Below are 25,636 nucleotides of genomic sequence, written 5' to 3' on the forward strand. Positions count from 1 at the left end.
TAGAAACAACCTATTTATCGAAATTACTAGCCAAAAACCCGCTATCTGTATTTATGTGTTGTTTTGGCAATCATTACCTAAAATTTGACGAGGACTTTGTCCTTGGCCAACACCCCTGTTATTTAAACAATAATCTATGTTTGCTTTTGACTAGAGAGAGGTGTCCAAAACAAATACCAGCCTTAGCTAGCCAAATTTAGCTTTAAAATAGAAAAATTGGACAAATGCCAATTTTGCTCCAAATACACTAATTTCTCCAAATGAACCGATATCAATCTGACTGCCATTTTAGTGTATGCATAATAAAACCCAAAACTAGGCCAGGTCTAATACTGTATCCAATTCTACTTCAAAACCAATGTATTAGTTTGGACCAAGGAATGTATCGTCCAACTAAAAACTGTCTTTAACTCGCAGCTTATCTGACCTAAAAACCTAGGCCATAATGGCGCTTAGTGGTTTTTCCCAAATGCAAAAACCAAATAAAAATATACGCAGTTTTAAGACTGACCTTAACTTTTGGGGTGTTGTTTCAAATCCAAAATTTATGATATGGATTCTCCCTAAATTTAAAATTCAAATTTTCTTGTTGGCTATCCTCCTAAAATTTTTTTTTTCATCAATATTATTAGGATTTGGAAATACTACTAATTTGTAATATTTTGTTTGTTCATCAATATTTATATTTAGAAATACTTATAATTTTTGTATAATTTTTGTTTCACAAATATTTTGAATTTGGAACTCATAATTTGTAAATTTTATACGTATAATTTATTTCTAATAATAATGTTATTTAACATTTTAATGCAAATCACAACATCTACTATTATATATAGTACAACATATATATTAATAATATTATATTAATCATTTTATATAAATCTACTATTATTATTAATATAATATATTTATTAATAATATTTTTTCATCAGTTATATAATATTCTATTTATGCACCACTATATCACTATTATTTAAACTTACAATACACAATATTTATAATTATATTTATCGATAATAATTAATAGGAGACCTTAAGAATCCCACTGTCATGCTGTAGTAAATGCCGCAGTAAATTACTGTAGCATTATATATATATATTATATGTTATATATAATATTATATATATATATATATATATATATATATAATATATATAATATATATATATATATATTATAGTATATATAATTATATAATAATTAGAAATTATCCAGAGAAATAACTCTGTTAGAGTCAAATATGACTCAAGAAGTCAAAAAAGATATCCTATGACTAAAAATGGCAGCCTTAATAAGGCGAAATATCCTCAAAGCTCTGAAGCCGAAATTAAGCAGAAGTGCTTAGAATATTTTAAAAGGCAGTTCTTTGAAGCTTTACGAAGCCGAGACTAATAGTCATGCTCTTCTATGGAAGAAGATACACTCTGTCTAGATCAGATTCAAGATGTCAGGACCCTGAAGACATCTGGGGCAGAAATATTCAATAATCCACCCGACCTTAAGTAAAAGCCCAGCTTTATAAGCAGACAAAATACTAGATTGAGCCTCGGGGAGCGTCTAGCATCTCTTTCCAAAAAGCAGCTTTATAAAGCCAGCTTTTAAAGCTACTTACCTTAAAGAAGAATCTTACTATTCTAAATGTCGCCATCACCGCTGGTGCTAATTAGTGCGGCTACTGTCTAATTAATGGCGGGTCGCTTTCCTACTTTGAAATAATGTGCCACTTCAGAGAAATTTCGGGAAGCTGTCGACCACTTTAAAGATCCTTCCAAGTGCTATAATAAGAAGGAAGGTGAAGATCAGAGTGCGCGCAATCAGAAGAAAAATAAAATAAGGTGCTTGAGTAATTTGTATTTTGATGTTCTTTGAGTGTTCTCTTGTAAAATATCTCTTGTAATATATTGGTGGAGCATAATAAAGATATAATCTTATTCTTCAACTCTTATAAGTTGTTTCTCCTATTGTTTTAATAAATATTGGTATAATTATTTGTTTATAATTTTACTTAGTTCTTCATATGTTCTTCATTGAACTCATTAGGCTTTATAAAAGCCATTGCCTCTATAGTAGAGGGATAAATATCTTTTAATTGTATCGGGTCTGTTGGTGGTTGATAGATCTATTATTTTACCCGTTGATGTTTTCCACTGTTTTAAGTGTCTTCTAAAAACCTTATTTATTATTTTGTTTTAAAACATATCTTTTTAGAAACCAAGGAACAAAAAATTTATTCTTTGTTCATATTCAAGTTCTCATATAATACTTATTAACCCAATTTATTGTACTTGTTTTGAAAAACTTTTAAAAAACCAATTTCGAAAATCTTTGTTTATCAAGGTAAAATTCTGTATTAGAATTTCCCTATAGGACTTCCTTTTTCAAATTCATTACTTCATTCTAAAACTCATCTCCGTATTAGGAGTATAATATTATAATATATATGTTGTACTATTATATAATATAGTATGTGATATTGCATAATAATGTATAACAAATATATTAAAATAAATTATACGTATAAATTACAAATTATAGTATTCCAAATCTCAAAATATTGATGAAACAAACAAAATATTACAAATTATAGTATTCTAAATTCTAAAATATTGATGAAACAAACAAAATATTACAAATTATAGTATTCCAAATCCTAAAATATTGATGAAACAAACAAAATTTTAGAGATCCCAAACCCACAAAAAAATTTATGAATTTTAAATTCTATGGTGAAATCCATATCCATAAATTTTGGGGTTTGAAACAAACACCCCCAAAAGTAAGGTCAGTATTAAACTTAGCCTAGTTTTTAGTTGTTTTCCATTTGGCAAAAACTAAGCCCATTATGGCCTTTTTTTAGGTCTAATAAACGTGCATTAAACCAGTTTTAGTTTGGACCATACATTCCTTGGTCCAAACTAAAATTGGTTTGAAGTAGAATTGGATCAGTATTAGCCCTGGCCTAGTTTTGGGTTACTTATCATACACCTCAAAATGCAGTCAGATTTGATCCGGGTTCCATTTTGGGAGAAATTGTGTTTGGGCAAAATTGGGCACATTGTCCCAATTTTTCTTTTTAAAGCTAAATTTGGCCTACTAAGCTGGTTTTGTTTTGGACCACCTCTCTCTAGTCCAAAACAAAACCGATATAGTTAAAAACATGGCCAGGACAAGTCCTCGTCAAATTTTAGGATGATTGCCAAACACACATAGAGCGGATTTTTTGGCTAGTAATTTCGAAAATAGGTTGTTCTAATACCATGTTTGAAGAACCATACCATTCAATTAGGGATGTCAAATGGGTGGTTTTGGTTAGGTCTTGGTTGGGTCATATATGGGTGGACACATTTATGACCACTTGACCATTTATGACCCATTTAGCATTTGCTAAATGGGTCACTTCTTAACCACTCATTTACTAAATGGGTGGTTCATGGGTGACCCAATAACCCATTTAGTTATGATTATGATACTTCTATATATATGTAAGTTTCAGGGATCTACTTGCAAGAAAACATTTCTTTCTCAGTTGAATCGACTACTTAGGAAAATCTCTTTTGTGGGGCTTTGCCAACTGCAGATAAACATTATTAAGTTATCACATATGATTAACTCTTCAGCATTTAGCCTGTGAGTACAGATTGGACTATGATTTCATAATGTTATATACTATGAGATTATGCATGCAAGTTCTCAAATTACTACATCAATCCCGTATGTTTACATATCGACAGCATATGGACAATAACTACCAAAAGGAATTCCTGTGATCACCTTTTGTATAATTTTATTACACATAGCAGTTGCTTATCATTAGTAGAATTAGTGGAAGTAAAGCAGAATACACGAAATGTAATTTTAGTGAACCTATGAAGGTGAATAAGCGTATAGTACAAATGGACGGTCAAGAAATAACTGAGTAATCATTTTCGTTATTTAGGTTCAATCATTCGTCGTCATGATGGTGAGATTAAGGATAACGCCACTCATTGAATTAAATCAGGATGGAATAATTAGTGAAAGACTGTAATGTCTAAATACCTCTAAAAAAATTAATAGGGGACTATTGAAATTCTAAGATTGTTTTGTAGTTTTGAACTCTTGAGGGTGCTTTTTGCAATTTTTAAACTTTAAGGGTGGATTTTGTAAATTATAAATTTACAGGGGCTGTTAGTAATTTTTGGATTTCATGTGTCATTTGTAGGTTTTGAAATTTTAGGATGGTTTTGTAATTCTAAACTATGGAGGGTGTTTTTTTAAAAATTTAAAACTTTGAGGGTGTTAATTACAAATTTTAAATTTATAATGGACTATTGAAATTTTTTAGATTTCATGTGTTATTTGCAAGTTTAGAAAACTCTAAGACTGTTTGGTAATTTTGAAGTCTTGAGCGTGTTTTTCTCATTTTTTTACAACTTTTAAGGGTATTTTTTGCAAATTATAAAATTTTAGGGGGCTGTTGGTAATTTTTGAATTTCATGTGTTATCTGTGAGGTTAGAAAATTTTGATAGTTTTTTATAATTTTTAACTCTTGAGGACGTTTTTATAATATTTTAAACTTTGAGGGTGTTTTTTGCAAAGCGTTTTTATAATATTTTAAACTTTGAGGGTGTTTTTTGCAAATCTCAAAATTTTAAGGGGTTGTTAGTCATTTTAAGTGTTTTCTATAATTTTTAACTTTTAAAAATAAGTTTTGTAATTGTTGAAGCGTTGAGGGTGTTTTTAAAATAATATCCATTTAAATGGGCAAATGGGTGGGTAATAACTCACCCATTAATGACTCATTTATCTTTAATAGAAACTATACCTACCCATTTATGTCCCATTTAATTAAATGGGTGAGTTTGGATGGTTTATTTGACGGGTGGGTATGAGTGGGCAATTGGTTTTAGGTCCATTTTGCCATCCCTAGGAGTAATGTACATGACGAGTGAATTTAGAGGGAGTGCGATTAGACTGTCCGAGGTATTGCCACGGTACAAGATGTTGTCATGTGGACGCGTTACACGAAATGAGCAACGATTGCCTTTCCCGCCCTCCCCCGCCGTGGGCTATAAATAAGAGGAGACCAGAGTACGGAGAAAGCTACTGTCGTCTTCTCTTTTTGTGCCGCAGGCGAATTTTAGGGCATTTTGAGTTTTCGAGTTCGAGGCTGAGGAAAAAGTTTCGAAACCCTAGTAAGTTCTCCTCTATCTATCAGTAGAATCGTACCGTTTGAGATCGACCGATCGAGTCGTACCGTTTGAGATCGATCGATCGATCGATCTCGAATTGTATTGTTTGAGTAGCTTCTTTTTTGCGAGATCTTGTTGTAATTTCCTGATTTACCTCGATGATAGAGCAATTTGCTGGAAAATTGGAGAAAATGGTAGAACTCTTTGGAATCACGTTATTGAGAAGTTTGCTGGAGATCAAAGTTGAAATTATTTGATTTACTACGATTTTGATGGAATTCTGCTTTAAAACCGATACATTTTTGTTTAATTTGATAAATTAGGTCTTTATGAGTAGATTTTCCTGAAACAGTGAGTAAATTGCTTGCTTTTCCTTAGATTAGGTGATTTTTTTTGTTGATTTTGTTGGTATATACTGAGATCTGATGGGATGGATGAGCAATCTTAGTTCTAGTCCTTTGATTGAAGAAATAATGAGGAAGATGGTCATATCTTTTCTAATGCATGCTTGTGATTATTTTCTGATATTTGATCTGGTGCCTCTCTGATGAACTAATTATGTTTTTGCATGAACTATTTAGTTTCCGGCAGATGTTGTCATAGTTGCGTAAGTGAAGCTAAGATCTTTGTCACCTGCTCTCTCTCTTGTTGATAACCAACAATTACAGTTATTCTAAAGAAAGGAAAAGAGAATCTTACAATCCAATCGATGTCTTAGTTATCTGATTTCAAAATATCTATTATTTTTCTTTCAGAGGTACTCAGGATATCTATTTTTAATATAAGTTCAGTCGTTGGATCATGTGTTTCATAGTTTAAAATTTGTGACTAATGAAAATAAATTATATGCTGAATCCTCTAAATATTCAAACATTCACAAAATCCTTGAAATTCTCATTCTTACCTTAAATATATCATCCTGGCCTGACTGTTTTTTTCCTTAATTTTAAATTTTCGAATTAACTAAACAAATAATCTGATCTTTGTATCTTTTCAACATGAATTCTTCCTGTTAATCCCTAATTAAAAAAATTCTCTATGTTAGCTCCCGAAAATATCCGGTCCCTTTTTATGTAATTCTAGATTTTACATAGGTACTGAATTATTTGGACTGGATATCACAAACTTGTGAGCATAAATGTCCTTCGTCTTGTAATATAAAGGTCAGGCACATGGGTGTGGATGGATAGATTTCCTTTAAATAAAACGGAAAAAGAATATGAAGTGCTGCACTCTCTCGACATGAAGTCTTTGACCTAAGTTTTAAACAATTGTAACAATCAATCAAATAATTAAGAGAGAGAAGATTAAACAAAGGGTTCTCTTTTATTTTTATGTTCCCTAAAAAAACGATGACAAAAGAGAGGTTCTAAGAATTGAGGAAAAATAAGTAGTTTATTGATGGAGTTTCTAAAATAAAAATAGAAAGATTTAATTGGCAGAGTAATTAGAAAAGAGAGATTTAAGGAAGAGAAAGATCAATCTAAGATTTATGTGAGATGTTGAAGGATTTTGTAGACCTCACTAATTAACTTCTAATTTATTAGCTACTAATCTTAAAGCACGATTATAGGATCCAACGGCTAAAAAAGTAGGAGGAGGAGATTCCTTCTCCTCCTAAGAGCATAATAGTCCATTATATATGTGTGTGTGTCTACACACACATGCGCGCACACACACATATTAAAGTCATGACAAAAAGGCCTCTGGATCTATGACTCTGGTAATGCAGTCAATGAGGAATAAATGAGAAAGTAAACGTTTCTATTGCCATTCAGCTTGAGAAATCTGTCATCATGTGGATAAAGCAAATAATACACTGGTCTGATATTTTGAAATTAGTTGTTGTTGGGGAAATATCAGATACGCTCTGACACCCGTTCTGCGAAATTGACCCTACCGGATCTTGTGTTAAGCAATGGAAAAAAGAAATCACTACAAATCTAAATTAATTGCAAGAATAAAGAACACCGAGTTTTAACGAGGTTCGGCAACTTGCCTACGTCCTCAGGAGCCACACAAATAATTTTCTTTATATTAAAGAAGATTACAAAGCTTGTATAAGAGCATATCTCAACTTGAGATCTCTCAAGAAAGAATAAACAGAAAAACAATCTGTTGTTCAAATAAGGGCGCGAGTTTTTCCAAACAAGAAAATCCCCTCTCTCTCTCCTCAATGAATGATACAGTCTCTCTCTCTCTCTCTCTCTCTCTAATCCCCTTCTTAAATCCTCCTTTTTCCTTTCCCCCCCAAAATCAGCCGAGTAAGGCACTGGAGAAAAAAACAAGAAGAAGAAGAAAAAATGGCGCCGCCAAAGAGATCGCGGAGAAGAAGAAGACGGGGCAGCGTTCTCGTGCTCAGGGGTTTCCCTTAAATAGGGAAACCCTAGCCTACAGCTGTGTCCAGCTGTTTCCCAACAGCCGCAGGCGAAGAAGGAAAAAGGGGGAAGGCGAAATCAACCTCGCCTGCTCAGCCCCACATTCGCCTGCAAGCACAGAATCCGCCTGCACTCAAAACAGCTTCGATCTCGCCTGTAAGACGCCGCTCGAGCTCGCCATCAGCCCATCGAAATCCGTCTCCAATGGGATCTGGCCAGCGGGGCATCTCCGAACTCGCCAGCAGCCTTGCTCGAGCTCGCCATCCCAGCTCAAGCTCGCCTTCGCTCGTCGCTGATAAGGTAAGAGCCTGTTTGGATTTGTAGGGGGTGAAGGGAAGTTAAGGTAAACTAGGTGAGAGAATGGAAGGGAAGGGAAGGGAGTTCCCTTCCCTTTGGTTACACCCCAATTTGGGAGGTAACAAATTTAATACTATTATGGTGTGTTTGGGAGTTTACTAAGGGAAGGGAAGGAAAGGTAAACAATGGGAAGGGAAGGGAAGGGAAGAGAATTATAATATGTTGTTTGGGAGTTGAGTAAGGTGAATGAAGGTGAAAGAAAGTAAATATATATAAATTTACATAAATGACTTTATACTAATAACACATCAGGCCTTTTATTTATTTTGATGGGGGTACGAATGTCATTACACCCCTTTACCCTCCTTTACCCTCCTCTACCGTCCAAATCGGGGGGAAAAGAAAACCAAACAATTTTAACCTCCTTTCCCCTTCCTTCCTCCTCTCTACCCTCCTTAAAAAAAACTCCCAAATGTTTTCACCAAAAGTTGGTTTCATTGTGGAATTCATTATATCTTCGGTCGATTACAACAAATTCAAAAAAGATAGCCTTTTTATAAGACTTATCTTACACAACAAAAGGAAAATTATAACTTTTTAGAAACAAACGCAGGATCGTTGTTTGGATCACTGCTTGCGTGGAATCTTTGTCTGTGCCGGGGTGCGTTAGCCCGTAGACCACCAAATCACAGATTCTGATTGAATCGTGAGGGGTTTAATGATTCTTCTTTCGTTTATCGAAATGAGAATTTGAAATGATATCTTATCAAAGTAAGATAGTCGTTCTTCTTAAGATCAAGTCAAAGCTCGAATCTCAAGGAATGGCCAGAAGCTCAGGAACTCTGCTCTCTCTGCTCCAAAGTGCTCAAGAATGATTAGCCCCCTCAAAAATCGACCTCAGGGGGTATTTATAGGTCTCGACGGCCGAGACAGCAAAGACTGTCTCGGGTTCTGAGACAGTAAAGACTGTCTCGGCCCACGAGACAGTAAACACTATCTCGAAAACAGTAACTGTCTGGCAGTTTTCTTGTAACTGCCTTTCCACGTTTTACAACTCCGTTATTTTGGCAGTTGTCAACGTGATTCTCGCCCACGATGTTCTCCACGTCCCTTGGCAATTAATGGACACGTGGGTGGGAGTTATTTAAGTGGTTTTGGTCGTTTCAACACTGTCTCGCTGGCGAGATAGCAAACACTGTCTCACTAGCGAGACAGCAAACACTGTCTCGCTGGCGAGACAGCATACACTGTCTCGCTGGCGAGACAGCATACACTGTCTCGCTGGCGAGACAGGTCATACTGTCTCGCTGGCGAGACAGTAAACACTGTCTCGCTGGCGAGACAGTTCATATCTGTCTTGATTTTTTTCTTAAGACAGTATGAGGTGATTTTTTATGATCTTTTCTATGTTTGGATATCTATTAGTATTTTTTAACGCCTACAGATACCCCCTCCAAAGTATTCCAGACGTATTCTTTTATAGAAGAGTTTGGGATACTTTGGATAAGATAGATTTTACTTACGATCCCTTCAATGCTTGGTTGAGTAGATCGTGTTGAAGAATCTGTAAAATAGCTTCGGCTCTTGATCTCTTCATCTATTAGTCTATTCAGTTCTTTGTAGAATAGCTAATACTTCTTCGGCACTGCGTTTATCGCTCGACCGTTGTTGAGATCTTGAATTGAAGCTGGTATTTCCAGATTGATGTTTGTTTATCTCTCGAGAGTTCGTCAGGTTATCCTTAAGAATATCAAAAGTAATATTCTCCAGAAACATCCCATCGAATGTAGGAAAACAGTTTAGACTCGTGTACCCATTGGAGTAATATTCCTGAATAATCTAATTTTTCAATTATTCAACCATTTCATTTTACCAAGTTCAACGTTAGCCAGATTAGTCAACATTTCTATGTTTCGATGCAACAACAAGATGTTATTTGTAACAAGTAGTTTTGTTGGTTGGTTAATTGGTCACATTTTATTCATGAAATGGGTTGGATTGGTATTATTCTGGATACGGCAAAATCATTCGATTCGATCTAATAAGTACCTTGTGTCAGAATTGAGAAATTCTATGGCTCGAATCTTTAGTATTCTCTTATTTATCACCTGGATTGGTAACATGGTCCCCTTTTTGTTGGTAGAGATAAACCCAAATCGGAGAGGAAGAATTTTATATTCTATCTCCTGGTCTCTTGTTTGTTGGTAGAGATAAACCCAAATTGGAGAGGAAGAATTTTATATTCTATCTCCTGGTTTCTTGTTTGTTGGTAGAGATAAACCCGAAATCGGAGAGGAAGAATTTTATATTCTATCTCCTGGTGCAAAGAAAACTCAAAGTGGGATCTCCACTTAGAGAATTTGAATTGGTTCGAATAATCCTGGGTTTGAGATGATCCTAACTGTTTAAAGGTTTGATCGTTCAATTTGTGGACCTCTCGTTCATGGAAGGAATCGAGAGGGGATTTTGGTTTTGGTCCTAACTGTAGTAAGGTTTGACCAGGTGGGAGTTTCGAGGTGATCCTAACTGTAGGAAGGTTTGATCACTTGATTTATGGGCCTCTCGTTCATTGAAGGAATCGAGAAGGGATTTTGGTTTTGGTCCTAACTGTTTAAAGGTTTGACCAGGTAGGAGTTTCGAGGTGATCCTAACTGTAGGAAGGTTTGATCACTCGATTTATGGGCCTCTCGTTCATTGAAGGAATCGAGAGGGGATTTTGGCTTTGGTCCTAACTGTTTAAAGGTTTGACCAAATGAGGATTTGAGACGATCCTAACTGTTTAAAGGTTTGATCGTTCAATTTGAGTGGACCTCTCGTTCATGGAAAGAATCGAGAGGGGATTTTGGCTTTGGTCCTAACTGTTTAAAGGTTTGACCAAATAGGAGTTTTGAGACGATCCTAACTGTTTAAAGGTTTGATGGTTCAATTTGTGGACCTCTCGTTCATGGAAGGAATCGAGAGGGGATTTTGGTTTTGGTCCTAACTGTTTAAAGGTTTGATCAAATAGGAGTTTTGAAACGATCCTAACTGTTTAAAGGTTTGATCGTTCAATTTGTGGACCTCTCGTTCATTGAAAGAATCGAGAGGGGATTTTGGCTTTGGTCCTAACTATTTAAAGGTTTGACCAAATAGGGGTTTGAAACAATCCTAACTGTTTAAAGGTCTGATCGTTCAATTTGTGGACCTCTCGTTCATGGAAGGAATCGAGAGGGGATTTTGGCCTTGGTCCTAACTGTTTAAAGGTTTGACCAAATGAGAATTTGAGAGGGAAGATTGATCCAACGAAGTGATCGAATCTCATCTCAGCAAAAGAGTATTCGGAAATCACCGTGGGTATGTAGTGTTTATCAATTCGTTTGTAATGATTGGGTTATCCCTAAGAAAATTATATATAACATTCTTTTGGGAACTTCCATTACATGAACCATCCACCCCCAGCTTTCTTCGCGAAACTGGGTCTAACATCATACTGGGTTACATGGCCGGGTTATCCTTAAGAATATTACATGTAAAAATTCTCCAGGAACTTTCCGTCAAGAGTGGGAAATAGTTTATACTCGTGCATCCAATGGAGTATCGAGGAGCAGTTTATACCCATATACTCTTTGGAGTGTTGAGAAGCATTTTATACTCGTATACTCTTCGGAGTGACATGAAGAAGTAGTTTATACTCGTATACTCTTCGGAGTTAGGGTAAAACACTTTATACTCGTGTATCCCATGGAGTCAAGGAGAACAGTTTATACTCGTGTATCCAATGGAGTAAAGGAAAACAGTTTATACTCGTGTATCCAATGGAGTAAAGGAAAACAGTTTATACTCGTGTATCCAATGGAGTAAAGGAAAACAGTTTATACTCGTGTATCCAATGGAGTAAAGGAAAACAGTTTATACTCGTGTATCCAATGGAGTATAGCATCATTTTTATTTGGCTTGTTTCGCCATTATGACACCGGAGTCAATTAAGGCTTGGATTTTGTTTTTGAGTCCGAAGCAAATCTCGGTGGGATGAAGAACCCTTCTGTGGTACGCACAGTAGTTTGGATCCGTAACTCTCTTAGCTCCCTCCTGATCTTTAATAGGTGGTAGCTCAATCTTGTCATTGGAGAGGAGGTATTTCAAGATGGCTGGAGCTTCATCATCTTCGAAAGAATACTCCTTTTGAAACCTCGGATCGGGAGTCGCGCTCCCAGTGATTGCAGACGTCATCGGTAGGCTTCTCTCAGCTTTCTTTCTTTTAAGAAAATGTTCAGCTTGTTCACCGCGCATTTTCAAATCTTTTCAAGTTTTGAATGGTACGACCCCCAAGATTTCCAGGACATCAATGGAGAGATTATTGTGGCATGTTTGCAGGATGAACTCCTCTGTAACAGGATCTCTGCAATTCATTGCCATGTTACGGAAGCGCTTGACAAAATTATCGACTTACCCTCCGTCTTTTTGCTTCTCATCTAAAAGGGATCCGATTGACACTTTTGTGTCATCATCGAAGAAATTGCTGAGGAATAAACTTTCTATGTCATCCCAGCAATTGATGCTCCCTGGCTTAAGACGTCGGTACAAATCGAAGACGAGCCCACGAAGGGTGCCAACGAATGACTGGACCATTAAAGCCTCATTTTCAGAGATCATGCCCAAATGAGACTTGAAATAAATCAAGTGTTGAGTAGGCGAACTCTTCCCATCAAATGGTGTGAAGTTAATCAGATTGAACTTTACCGGGTACGGTATTGAATCTCATTCTCTTAGATAGGGACACGGAATACCCGTCTTCTTTACTTCCTGAGCGGACATCAAAGCATTGACTTTGTTTTCAAGCTCTTTCATCTTCTCGTCATCGTCTATGTCTTCATTCGAAGGATGTTGAGGAGAATGAGTTAGGCCACCCCCTGTAAGAGGTGCCATTGAACCACCCCCAATATCGTTATTGGGAGGTGTATCAGCCATAATGACTTCATCCACTTCTGGATCGCTGTCATCTGCAATATTTTGAGTACGGCGGCTGGATTCAGCTCGCTGACTGGACTCAGGAAGTTGAGGCCGCTGAGCTAGCAATTCCCTCATTTGTTGGATAGCCAACTCCATCTCTGTCTTCATTTCAGCTCTAATTTCTTCATGTTACTTCGTTAGAGCTTCTTGAAGCATTTGAGCAAATTGATCAGAGGTGATCGTGAGGACTTCTCTGGTTTGTCCTGTGCTGGATATGGTATCATCCGAAGCAATGGCTGAACAAGTGTCTGAAAGTTCATCCTCTGAGGATATTCCTTCATGCATTCTCTTGTAATCCCTGCGTCTGATGGCTCCTAATTGGGGTCGGGACATCCGTTTGGCAATTCTTGAATTGACTTTTCCTCTCGGGGAAAAGTCGGGATTTGATTCACTTGAATGCCATTTAGATTTTCCTTTATCAGCCACGTTGATGGTGACTTTAGGGAATTCATCCTCTTGACTAGTAAGCTTCTTGTTGAAACGTCTCGGTTTGGACTTTAACATTTCAGTAGAAAGTATCTGGAGCACAGAAACTTTCGGCGGAATGGCTTTAAAGCAGTTGCATTTGGACAACACTACTTTGATAAGTTTTTCACATACACAATGACGATTCGTTTCTCGAACAGTCCTTTTATGTGATTTGTTTCCACCTTTAGTTTGATAGTACAACTCGTCAGCATGGTGACCAGAGCAACCTATCTTCTGTTTTTGTGTTTGAACCTTGTTAACATACCCAGGATGACTTGTCGTCGCCTCTGAGCGATCCAAGGTTATGTCAAGAGTCATACGTTTAGAACCACCCCCTTGCGGGTGTAGAGTCCTAACGGGCTCCGAATGCTGATTTTTCACAACTTCAGACTTTGGAATTCAAACTTGGCAGAGTTTCAGTGGTTCTTTGGCCACCGTTTCCTTTATCTTTTCTCGTCTTTGTTGTAAGAGAGCACGGGCATGAGCAGCATTTGCACGACGTTTTTGTATACGTTCTTTGAGGGTCGAACGAGCCCTTTTGACAATAGTCCATTCTTCCGTCGTGAGTTTAGCAGAGACATAAGTGATTGGTCGTTAAGACAACTGAACCACTCGATGCCTTCTCGACTCTAAGTCCGCATGATAACGAACTCCGTCGGATTGTTCCAAGGTCTTAGCCATTTGGCGAGCGCGGCGTTGACGTTGTCTCTGACGAGCTCTTTTCGTCAATGTCGGCGGGCTTTGATTTAATGACTCCTTAATTGAAGAAGAATCATTATGAGCAGAGAGGTTGCGAGTAGAATCCCTAGCAACAATCAGGCGAGAGTCTTCATTTTGTGCCTTCTTTGGCATGTAGGTCTTCCTCAATTGTGAGATCCTCTTGTACTTGCGAGACAATGAAGATCTTGAAGAGGATGATGAGAGATATTCCTCAAATTTGGTTTGGTCGAATTCGTATTCGACCATGGATTCAACTGGAATCTTGATCGGCTGCGACACGACAGTCTCGGCAGCGAGACCGTTGGCTCCCACTATGGTCGCCAGTTTTTTTTTGCCAAAAATTGGTTTCATTATGGAATTCATTATATCTTCGGTCGATTACAACAAATTCAAAAGAGATAGCCTTTTTATAAGACTTATCTTACACAACAAAAGGAAAATTACAACTTTTTAGAAACAAACGCAGGATCGTTGTTTGGATCACTGCTTGCGTGGGATCTTTGCCTGTGCTGGGGGTGCGTTAGCCCGTGGACCACCAAATCACAGATTCTGATTGAATCGTGAGGGGTTTAATGATTCTTGCTTCGTTTATCGAAGTGAGAATTTGAAACGATATCTTATCAAAGTAAGATAGTCGTTCTTCTTAAGATCAAGTCAAAGCTCGAATCTTAAGGAATGGTCAGAAGCTCAGGAACTCTGTTCTCTCTGCTCCAAAGTGCTCAAGAATGATCAGCCCACTCAAAAATCGACCTCAGGGGGTATTTATAGCCCCTAGGACAAACTGCACTCCCGAGACAGTGTTTGCTGTCTCGGCGGCTGAGACAGCAAAGACTGTCTCGGGTTCCGAGTGTCTCGGCCCACGAGACAGTAAACATTGTCTCAGAAACAGTAACTGTCTGGCAGTTTTCTTGTAACCGTCTTTCCACGTTTTACAACTCCGTTATTTTGGTAGTTATCAACGTGATTCTCACCCACGATGTTCTCCACGTCCTTTGGTAGTTAATAGACACGTGGGTGGGAGTTATTTAAGTGGTTTTGGTCGTTTCAACACTGTCTCGCTGGCGAGGCAGCAAACACTGTCTCTCTGGCGAGGTAGCAAACACTGTCTCGCTGGCGATGCAGCAAACACTGTCTCGCTGGCGAGGCAGCAAACACTGTCTCGCTGGCGAGACAACATACACTGTAATACTGTCTCGCTGGCGAGACAGTAAACACTGTCTCGTTGGCGAGACAGTTCATATCTGTCTTGATTTTTCTCTTAAGACAGTATGAGGTGATTTTTGATGATCTTCTCTATGTTTGGATATCTATTAGCATTTTTTAACGCCTACACCAAACAAGGTGAAAGCCTCATTTCTCTTCCCATCCCCCTCTCTACCCTCCATCCAAATAGGGCATTAGGGGGTGAACTAAGGGGAACTAGGGTGAATAACTTCACCTCCTAAATATTCCCAAACAAAGTGAATGGAGGTGAATGGTTCCCCTAACTTCCCTTCACCCTTATTCCCCTCAATCCAAACAAGCTATAAGGGTCTACACCCATTTCTAACAGTCCGTACAAGAGTCACTTCAGAAATGAGGTTGAGAAAGTTACATTTGGGCATGTTCTGCCTAGAAGACAAAATATTGAATCTTGCCAGGTTGTGAAGTTCTCTAATTTTATGTTCAATCTGCAAACTTTGTTCATATTAGTCCCCTCATGTTGTCATGAACTTTTTCTATGAATTTTGAAATGCATTTTTATTTGGTTTTCGCATTATGGAAACGATCAATTATAGATGAGGAATTATGTCACAGCAATACTATGCTAATATATCAAGTTCTGAACCGAACTTGAAAGGGAAAAAAAGTAATAAATGTTGGGAACAATCAAACCTATTGTTTACATTTCACCCACAAAAAATTGTAATTGCAAAGGTATTGGTCTTTAAGCTTGAGTTTGTGAAGGAAATGCTCATGTGAAGAGGAATTTATGTATTTCAGAAATTTAGCAGGAATTTTTTCAAATACAATCAAAAGGTACCTGTACCTTTTTCCCGATTTTCAACATGATTGTACCAGGAAGATGAATATCCTAAACATTTTCCCTTACCAGTATGGTATGTGTTTGATACACATAGGCATAGATTAAAGCTTTCTATTCAATATTTGATGTCAAGAAACTGCCTTTTTTTTTAAGTTTCTCGCTTTTTTGGTTTAGCTTCTTGTATCTGATTCAACAATGGTTGCAGATGCAGCAGACGATCCTCTGACATCAAATGGCAGACACAGAGAAAGAGAATTCTAGTGCTGAATCAAAGAAGAAAAGTGCAATGCTTGGTATTTGCCTCAAATAGTTTCTATTAACTTCTATGGCTTCTATTTAAGATGGCAAATTTTTAAAATTCTATCAGGTTCTTGTAACAGCATATCAGTAAAAGCACTGGCTTCTAACATAATATAGGACTTTAAGATACTTGCAACAGAATCATTCTTGTGCTCCAATCCGTTTATATTGATTTACTTTATAATTGTCATTTTCTATTTATGACAGATGAAGATTTTGGGAAGAAATCAAGCAAATGTGCTGATAGCAATGCATCTGATTGTTCTTTTAAGCATGTGAAGAACCAGGACTCTAGGAGTAACTCTAAAACAAGAACTGATGCAATCAAAGATCTGGAAAATAAAAAACCGCTCATGCCCTCACATCAAAATGGCTCCTCGACTGAAAGTATTGACAGAGATCCTGATCATCAAGGATGGCTTCAACTCAAGAAGAGAAAACGGAGAGAAATTCCCGAGGAAAGGAAGAGGCGTAGGTAAGAGAGATTTCTCATCCTATAACTATAGTTGATTGAACTACTCAAATTTTGAGCTTGTTCTTCATATCAATAAGATTCAACACTACAACCCTCTTAATTAGAGGAAATCCAAGTGTTCTGGAAGTTGTATTTGCTGCTGCTGGATTTTTTGACCTTCCCAGCACGACACCCTGACGAGGCTTCTACTGAATTTGATGTCCTGTTCAGATTGCACTCCTTTTGTTGCATGGCCTTATGGCTAAATTGAGTTACAATGCCAGTGATTAAAAATACTTACGATTTAATTAATAAAAAGATTTATTTACACTTTATTAAATGCTTGTGACTTATCTGAAATCTATGTTTTTTCTTAATTAATAATTTATGAGATGCATTTCGAGAAGTAGACCCCTGATTTTATTTAGTGTTAACTGTGGATACAACTGTAGTATTGCTGTTTTGAACTTACTACTCTGTAGCTTTGTTATTGCAGACAGACCACCTGAATGAATATTTTTGACTCTTTTACCATCAAAGAGACCGGATGTCTATCTGCAAAATTCACTCAGGAGGTCTATCAGAAAAACTAAAACTAGAGGGGTCAGTAAGTTCAAAACAAATATACTACAAGGGGACTATCTGAAATTGACCTTCTCATGCTTCAGAGTCAAAGCTTTTCAAGATTCACTCAGGAGGTCTATCTGCAAAAATTAAAAGGGGGCGGGGGGTAGTAAGTTCAAAACAAATACACTACAGGGGTCTATCTGCAATTACCCTTCTCATGCCTCAAGAGTCAAAGCTTTTTAATTGAAAAGGTTTTGCATTGGAGGTGATGGACACTGGATGTAGGAGGTTTTACGTAATTAATTCATTAAAAGTGTTAAAGGTTCCTTCCATTGCACGAAAACTTCGAAGTGTTGGTTAGGGCTGAGATTATAATTTTATATTTTAACATGCCCTGCCAGGTTAAGCGTCCTTTCCATGAGCTGAAACTTGTACTCACGCAACAATTTTTTTTTCTTCTAAATCCACATTAAATTCATGGCCAATAGGATTTGAATTTGGGTTAGTCTGATACCATGTCGGAGGTCCCCTCTATTATATGACAATTCCAAAATTGTGTGGGGTTGAAAGTTAAATTTTCATATTCTAAGCATCACATTCTCCTTGTTAAGTTCTAACTCATCTTTCAGATGGCTTTGAATGTTGATGACCATGGAAATATCAAAGTCGGGTGAACAATGAAAATATTGTATATAATGGTGGGACAAACTAATAGCTTATAGAGCCATCAGTATGAGGTTATCTTGTACATGCTACATGCGTTTTAATTCAAGTGTGGATTTAGAAGGGAAAAATACAGCAGTGTGCCTCATTTATCATCAGTAACAGAAGTGAATTCGTCATAATTGCTAAATGTAGTGCTGGAAACAGATACTTGGTTTCTATGTATTTTATCATATAGCTATAAAAAGAAATGAGATTGCATTTTTATCCAATATTCTCTTGTTTAGATTGTAAAGCATCAAGTACGCAGCTCTTTCTTTTGAGAGAACTTTGAAGTTGGAGACATGCAATGGATTCTTCTTCAGTTATCATTGTACTTATCCTTTTGAATTTGTTCTATGGCCGTCAGATTAGGACACAGGGGAAAACCATCTCAAGCTGTTGGTGCAACTAAATTACCTCAATCTGTGTCTAGCTGTAGGCGAGATCAAGATAAGAACGGAGTTAGTTTATTCTTTAGAAAACATGAGTTTCCTCTTATCATGTCACACTGGCAGGTATTCCACTAGACAAACTCATAAATAAACCCCCGTTTATCTTCTTTCCTCATGCTTTTAACCTTTTCCCTTATTGTAATTTATCTGCTTACAATGAATTGCTTAACTTCTTATGAATCAGATAATACAGCTTGTTTCAAGCACACATCCTGGGCGCTTTTTCGCTTGGGTCATTGCTGATGGAATAATGAACAAAATCTCTATAACTGTTCCTAGAGTGTTTTATCTCAATTCTAAAACGCCTGTTACTGAAGAATTTCCAGGAAGACGTGTTAATAAGATTCTTCCTCATAGCAGACCAATTTTCAATCTAACCGAGGTATCAAGTTCAGAAATTCCTGGTATAGCATATATTTTGTTGATTTTTTTTATAAATTCTTTGTTCTGTGCTTCTAAACAGATTTGCATAGATGAAGATCTATTCAGGGCGGAAAGCAGAAAACTTGATATTCACCTAGCCGTTCCAGAAGTCGAGGTTTTTCTTTACCCCCTCTTTTTATGACATTAATAGCAATGATGGAATGTATACTAGACATTTGTTGCTGGACTGCTTGATTTTACAGCCAATATACTCTGTTCCCTTTGGATATGGAGGCCATTGTTGTCTCCTTAGGGTGTGTTTGGCTACTCCAAAGAACTAGTTTTAGTGGATACAAGTGTGGTCCAAAAAGTTGTTTTTGGTTCCACAAAACTTGGGCCAAATTTGAACTAGTGTTTTCTAGTTCAAATTCTAGCACCTAAAGTAGTTCTTTTTTGGACCAGCCCCTGCATGGATCAATTCCAGTCTAGTTAAGCAAAAACTATTAGAATTCCTCACCAACTTAGATTATTCTAGAACAACTTTCTAGAACTTCTTTCTAGTAACATCCTACAAAATATCTACCATGAAGTTTCTAGGAAGATACAAGTGTATGGCTAGTATTTATTCTTCTAGAAACTTCTTAGTAATGTATGGCTAGGATTAACTCTTCTACACACTTCCTAGCCCTCTTAAACAACTATAAATAGGGGTCTTGTGCTCTCATTTGGGCAAGCAAGCAAGCAAGCAAGAAGTGAGCTTGAGAGCTTGAGTGTGTAGTGTAGCCTTGTGTGAGTGTCCACCAAAATAAAGGAATTGTGTGAAAGTGAGGTGTTCTTGTAAGAACAAGTGTTGTATTCTCAAGTGTTCTATCAATAAAAGTTTCCTTTGTGTAGAGTGTTGTGTTCTTCAAATTCCATCAAAGTGGTATCAGAGCAAAGTTCGATCTAGCCGGGCCAATCGAAGGTGCTCGTGTACGAGATGGCGAACATGATCCAGCCACAGATTCCGAAGCTGATGAAGACCAATTACGACAACTGGAGTATCCAGATGAAAGTCTTGCTCGGCTCGCAAGACTTGTGGGATCTCGTAGAGAATGGCTACACTGAACCGGAGTCACCTGCAGCAGAAGCAACTCTCACCGCCACTCAGAAGAGTGAGTTGAAGGAGGTCAGAAAAAGAGACAAAAAAGCTTTGTTCCTAATATTCCAAGGCGTAGATGAATCTGCGTTTGAGAAGATTTCCAATGCCCTGTCCTCTAAAGAAGCATGGGAGATTTTACAAAAATCCTATCAAGGTGCGGAAAGAGCCAAAAAGGTACGCCTCCAAGCATTAAGAGTTGAATTTGAAAATTTGAAGATGAAAGCTACAGAATCAATATCGGATTATTTTAGTAGAGTTCAGACAATAACAAATCAAATGAAGAGAAATGGAGAAGCAATTAATGATGTAAGAATTATGGAGAAGATACTTAGGACTTTAGACTCTAAATTCAAATATATTATTCCGGCAATACAAGAGTCTAAAGATCTTTCCGAAGTATCTATTGATGAGCTGCAAGGTTCTCTGCAAGCTTATGAACAAGATATAAACATTAGTTCAAATCAAGCGGAGAATCTAGAACAAGCCTTGCAGAGTAAGATGACTATCAAAGAAGATAGTCGAAGAGGACGTGGAGGCTACAGAGGCAGAGGCTCATTTCGAGGTGGCTCAAACTTCCAGCAAGGTCGTAGGAGACAGTACCAAGGAGGCCATGAAAATCAAGATCGAAATAGAGATCGTGAACGATCATTCGATCGAGGACGAGGTCGTGGCACACGAGGACGAGGACAAGGAAGAAGTTACCATGAGGACAGATCTCAGCCACAGTGTTACAAATGTAAGAGATACGGTCATCTCAGCTACGAATGTTGGGAGAAATCAAATCAAGTGGCAGAAAGAAGCAACTTTGTAGAAAGGGAGCAGGCAGACACTTCAACAGTCCTGTTGACGTACCAGGAGAGCGAAAGCAAGAATAAAGATATCTGGTATCTAGATTCAGGTGCCAGTAACCACATGTGCGGCATCAAGGAGTTTTTTACCGAGCTGAACGAGACGGTACAAGGAGATGTCACCTTTGGAGATCAGTCAAAGATTCCAGTGAAAGGCAAGGGCAATATAATGATCCAGACAAAGACGGGCGAGAACAGGTACATCTCTGATGTCTACTATGTTCCAGCATTACGAAATAATATTTTGAGCCTAGGCCAGCTCCTTGAAAGAGGCTATGATATACATCTAAAAGACCTTGCCCTCACTATTAAAAATAAAAATGAAGTTATTGCAAAGGTGAACATGTCTAGAAATAGACTGTTTACCTTAAATATTCATGCTGACCCTGTCAAGTGCTTGAAGTCAATCATAAAAGACGAGACTTGGCTCTGGCATCTACGATTCGGGCATCTCGCTTTCAGTGGCCTGAATCTTCTATGGAAGGAGAAAATGGTAAAAGGATTGCCGCAAATCAACCATCCGAACCAGCTATGTGAAGGCTGTATGAAGGGCAAACAACATAGAAGAAGTTTCGAAGTTGGAAAGTCAAGAAGAGCAACAGAGTTGCTACAATTGGTCCACACAGATATTGCAGGACCATTTGAAGTCATCTCTCTTGGAGGAAACAGGTATTTTCTCACATTTATTGATGATTATAGCAGAAAAACTTGGGTTTATTTCCTGAAGGAGAAATCCGAAGCTCTGGAGAAATTCAAAGAATTCAAGGAGATGGTAGAAAAGCAAAGTGGGTACCACATCAAAGTGCTCCGATCAGATCGAGGTGGAGAATACACTTCGAAGGCATTCAACAATTTCAACAAGCAGTACGGGATAATTCATCAACTCACTGCCGCCTACACACCACAGCAGAATGGCATAGCAGAGCGGAAGAATCGTACCATTCTTGATATGGTCAGAAGCATGTTGAAGAGCAAGTACCTGCCAAAGACTTACTGGGCTGAAGCCGTGGACTGTGCAGTTTACCTCCTCAACAGATGTCCGACAAAGAGCGTCAAGTTCAAGACACCATTGGAGATGTGGAGCAACATCAAGCCAAGTGTCAACCACCTGAAGGTGTTTGGGTGTATTGCATATGCACACATCCCGGAGCAGAAAAGAAAGAAGTTGGACGATCGAGGAGAAAAGTGCATATTCGTTGGGTACGAGAGGAGGACAAAAGCATACAAGCTCTACAATCCAGTTACAAAGAAGATGATCATTTCAAGAGACGTGGAGTTCGATGAAGAAGATTATTGGAAATGGACCGATGAAGATAAAAATATTAAAGGTATGTTCTTTGAAGATAATGATGATGACTTGCAGGAGGTTGGAAGACCAGAACAAAGTCCACCTAATAGTCCAGCTCCATCAACCCCAACATCAACGCCGACATCATCCAGCTCAAGTGAAGGAAGCTCTTCAGGGGGAGCAACAAGGAGGATGAGAAGCCTAAGAGATCTGTACGACGATACAGAGCCTGTCGAGATGATGGATGACTACACACTATTCTGCTTGTTTGCAGAATGTGATCCGGTCAGCTATGAAGAAGCTGCTCAAGAAGATAAGTGGAGAAAAGCCATGGATGACGAGATCGAGGCAATCAAGAGAAATGACACATGGGAGCTCACTACCTTACCTGAAGGCCATAAACCAATCGGAGTAAAGTGGGTGTACAAGACAAAGACAAATCAAGATGGCGGAATCGAGAAGTACAAGGCCAGGCTTGTTGCAAAAGGCTATAGTCAGCGAGAAGGAGTTGACTATGAAGAAGTGTTCGCACCAGTCGCGAGGATCGACACCATCCGACTCATTATCGCATTGGCAGCACAGAACCGGTGGAAGATCTACCAGATGGACGTGAAGTCTGCATTCCTGAACGGCTACTTAGAAGAAGAAGTCTACATCAAGCAACCACCAGGGTACGAGGTGAAGAATCAAGAAGACAAAGTCTACAAGCTGAAGAAGGCATTGTATGGACTGAAGCAAGCGCCCAGAGCATGGAATGCCAGAATCGATGCATACTTCCAGAAGAACGGATTCCATCGGAGCCCGTATGAGCACTCTCTCTATACCAAGAAGAAGGATGAAGACATCATGATCGTATGTCTCTACGTGGACGACATGATCTTCACCGGCAACAATCCGAAAATGTTCGAGGAGTTCAAAAAGAATATGATCAAGGAGTTCGAGATGACTGACATTGGAGAAATGTCATACTTTCTTGGAGTAGAAGTGTCGCAATCAGAGAAAGGAATCTTCATCTCTCAGAAGAAGTATGCAAAGGATATCCTTCAGAAGTTCAACATGAGCAACTGCAATCCAGTCGCAACTCCTGCAGAAGTCGGAGTGAAGCTGAGGCGAGACACACCAGGAAGCTATATTGATCCAACTCTATACAAGAGTTTAGTCGGGAGCTTGCGCTACCTAACCATCACCAGGCCCGACATAGTGTTCGCGGTAGGACTGGTGAGCAGATATATGGAGGAGCCAAGACAGGAGCATTTCAAAGCAGCCAAGAGAATTCTCAGGTATGTCCGAGGAAGTATTGATCAAGGATTATTTTATACACAGTGTGCAGATTCAAGATTAGTCGGCTACACCGACAGCGATTATGGTGGAGATTTAGATGAAAGAAAGAGCACATCTGGCTACATGTTCAATATCGGATCAGCAACATTCTCATGGTCATCAAAGAAGCAGTCTGTCGTCGCTCTATCAAGTTGCGAAGCAGAATACATAGCAGCATCGACATGTGCGTGTCAAGCAATATGGCTCAGGAGTCTGATGAAGGAATTGCAACACCAACAAGAAGCACCGACAGAGATTCTCATCGACAACAAGTCAGCTATTGCACTTGCCAAAAATCCGGTAGCACATGGACGAAGCAAACACATAGAGACAAGATATCATTTCATCCGACATCAAGTTAAAAAGAAGACTGTGATGCTGTCATATTGCAAGTCTGAAGACCAAATCGCTGACATCTTCACCAAGCCACTAAAGACAGAGACATTTTTGAAGCTTAAGAAGAAGCTTGGACTTGAGAGAAATGAAAGTTGGTGATGAGGGGGAGTATTAGAATTCCTCACCAACTTAGATTATTCTAGAACAACTTTCTAGAACTTCTTTCTAGTAACATCCTACAAAATATCTACCATGAAGTTTCTAGGAAGATACAAGTGTATGGCTAGTATTTATTCTTCTAGAAACTTCTTAGTAATGTATGGCTAGGATTAACTCTTCTACACACTTCCTAGCCCTCTTAAACAACTATAAATAGGGGTCTTGTGCTCTCATTTGGGCAAGCAAGCAAGCAAGCAAGAAGTGAGCTTGAGAGCTTGAGTGTGTAGTGTAGCCTTGTGTGAGTGTCCACCAAAATAAAGGAATTGTGTGAAAGTGAGGTGTTCTTGTAAGAACAAGTGTTGTATTCTCAAGTGTTCTATCAATAAAAGTTTCCTTTGTGTAGAGTGTTGTGTTCTTCAAATTCCATCAAAAACTAGTCCAAACTCAATCCAATTTTGGAGTTGCCAAACGCACCCATGGTCACAAATTTAGGGGCAATGATTAAGATGGTATTCCAACCTGGGAAGGTTTAGTTTACCTTGTATTCTTCCGGTTGTTTGGGGTGGGGAGTGTTGTAGAAGGTTGTCAGTCAATGTATCCATTAAGTCTTGGATGTTGTAATAAAAAGAAAAGGAAAAAAAAACTCTCTCTCTGCATGGTATCTGAGCACTGGGAGTAAAAGTTTCATGTTTCAAGTCCTTGTGGAAGATGTTGGATGTTTACGGCAGGGCTTGGACACAGATGGGTAAATGGTCACCGTACACACAGTGCTAGAGGTATAAGCAGTTGGTTGATTACTCGATAGCTACAACTTTGATTAAAGTTGCAACCGATACTGGCAACACATATGAGGAGAAAATATGTCTTTAGTGCTTACAGCAGCTTAACGCAGAATCTGTGACTCTCAGGCTTAGATACCATGTGGATAGGCACCCTATAAAAAAGCTCAATCCAATGAGTTATGGGCCATCAAATTTTTTAATACCATAACATCCAATCTAGACAGGTTTCTAAACCCGTTTCAGATTTTGTACTCTTCTGTTAGGGCAGTGACTGCTCCTTGACCTGCTGCCAGACAGTTCCTCACTTTTGAGGCAATCATCTTCTTCAATACCTATTCTTCCAGAGGTCATTTTAATACTTTTTTTTATTCTTCTTATTTTTTTCTTGGTATCAAGCATGTGTTACATACACAAATAACGTCATTGCATTGATGAATTTGATTCCATTTGTTGCCCATGAATTCCTATTCTGCTCTATCACATCTAATTTAAATTTATCTTAGTGATATCCGAGGACATGAAAGTCCTAGTGGGATCTGAAATTTCTCTTCAAATTTGGTGGGTGTTGTTTAATTCAAATATTTTTTCTTCAACTTCAAGGGATACATTTGGAATTGTCATGCTTAATACTAGTCTTTATTTTTTAGTTTTGATCATTAAATTTGTGATACTGAGTTACCACTGTATGCCCATTTTCCTACTAAACGTGATATCCTTCTTTGTTCAGGGGATATATGAAACTAAGGTTCCATTAGAATTTAATTTTCCTACTAAACGTGATATCCTTCTTTGTTCAGGGGATATATGAAACTAAGGTTCCATTAGAATTTAATGCAATCCTCCAGATTGGTTGTGTTTGTTGTTCAG

At 38.1% G+C, this 25,636-nt stretch overlaps 1 protein-coding gene across 1 annotated transcript; it reads left to right on the top strand.

The window, feature by feature from the left end:
- Nucleotides 4,997-25,626, top strand: LOC109834493 (DNA polymerase epsilon catalytic subunit A-like; the record flags this gene model as incomplete). Its single annotated transcript, XM_020402532.1, has 7 exons — nt 4,997-5,179; nt 16,260-16,347; nt 16,562-16,829; nt 18,448-18,595; nt 18,717-18,914; nt 18,996-19,070; nt 25,567-25,626. Coding segments are annotated over exons 2-7 (810 nt in total), but the record flags the coding sequence as incomplete, so codon positions are not given.

This window comes from Asparagus officinalis, chromosome 1 (assembly GCF_001876935.1).
Source record: "Asparagus officinalis chromosome 1, Aspof.V1, whole genome shotgun sequence".
NCBI lineage: Eukaryota > Viridiplantae > Streptophyta > Magnoliopsida > Asparagales > Asparagaceae > Asparagus > Asparagus officinalis.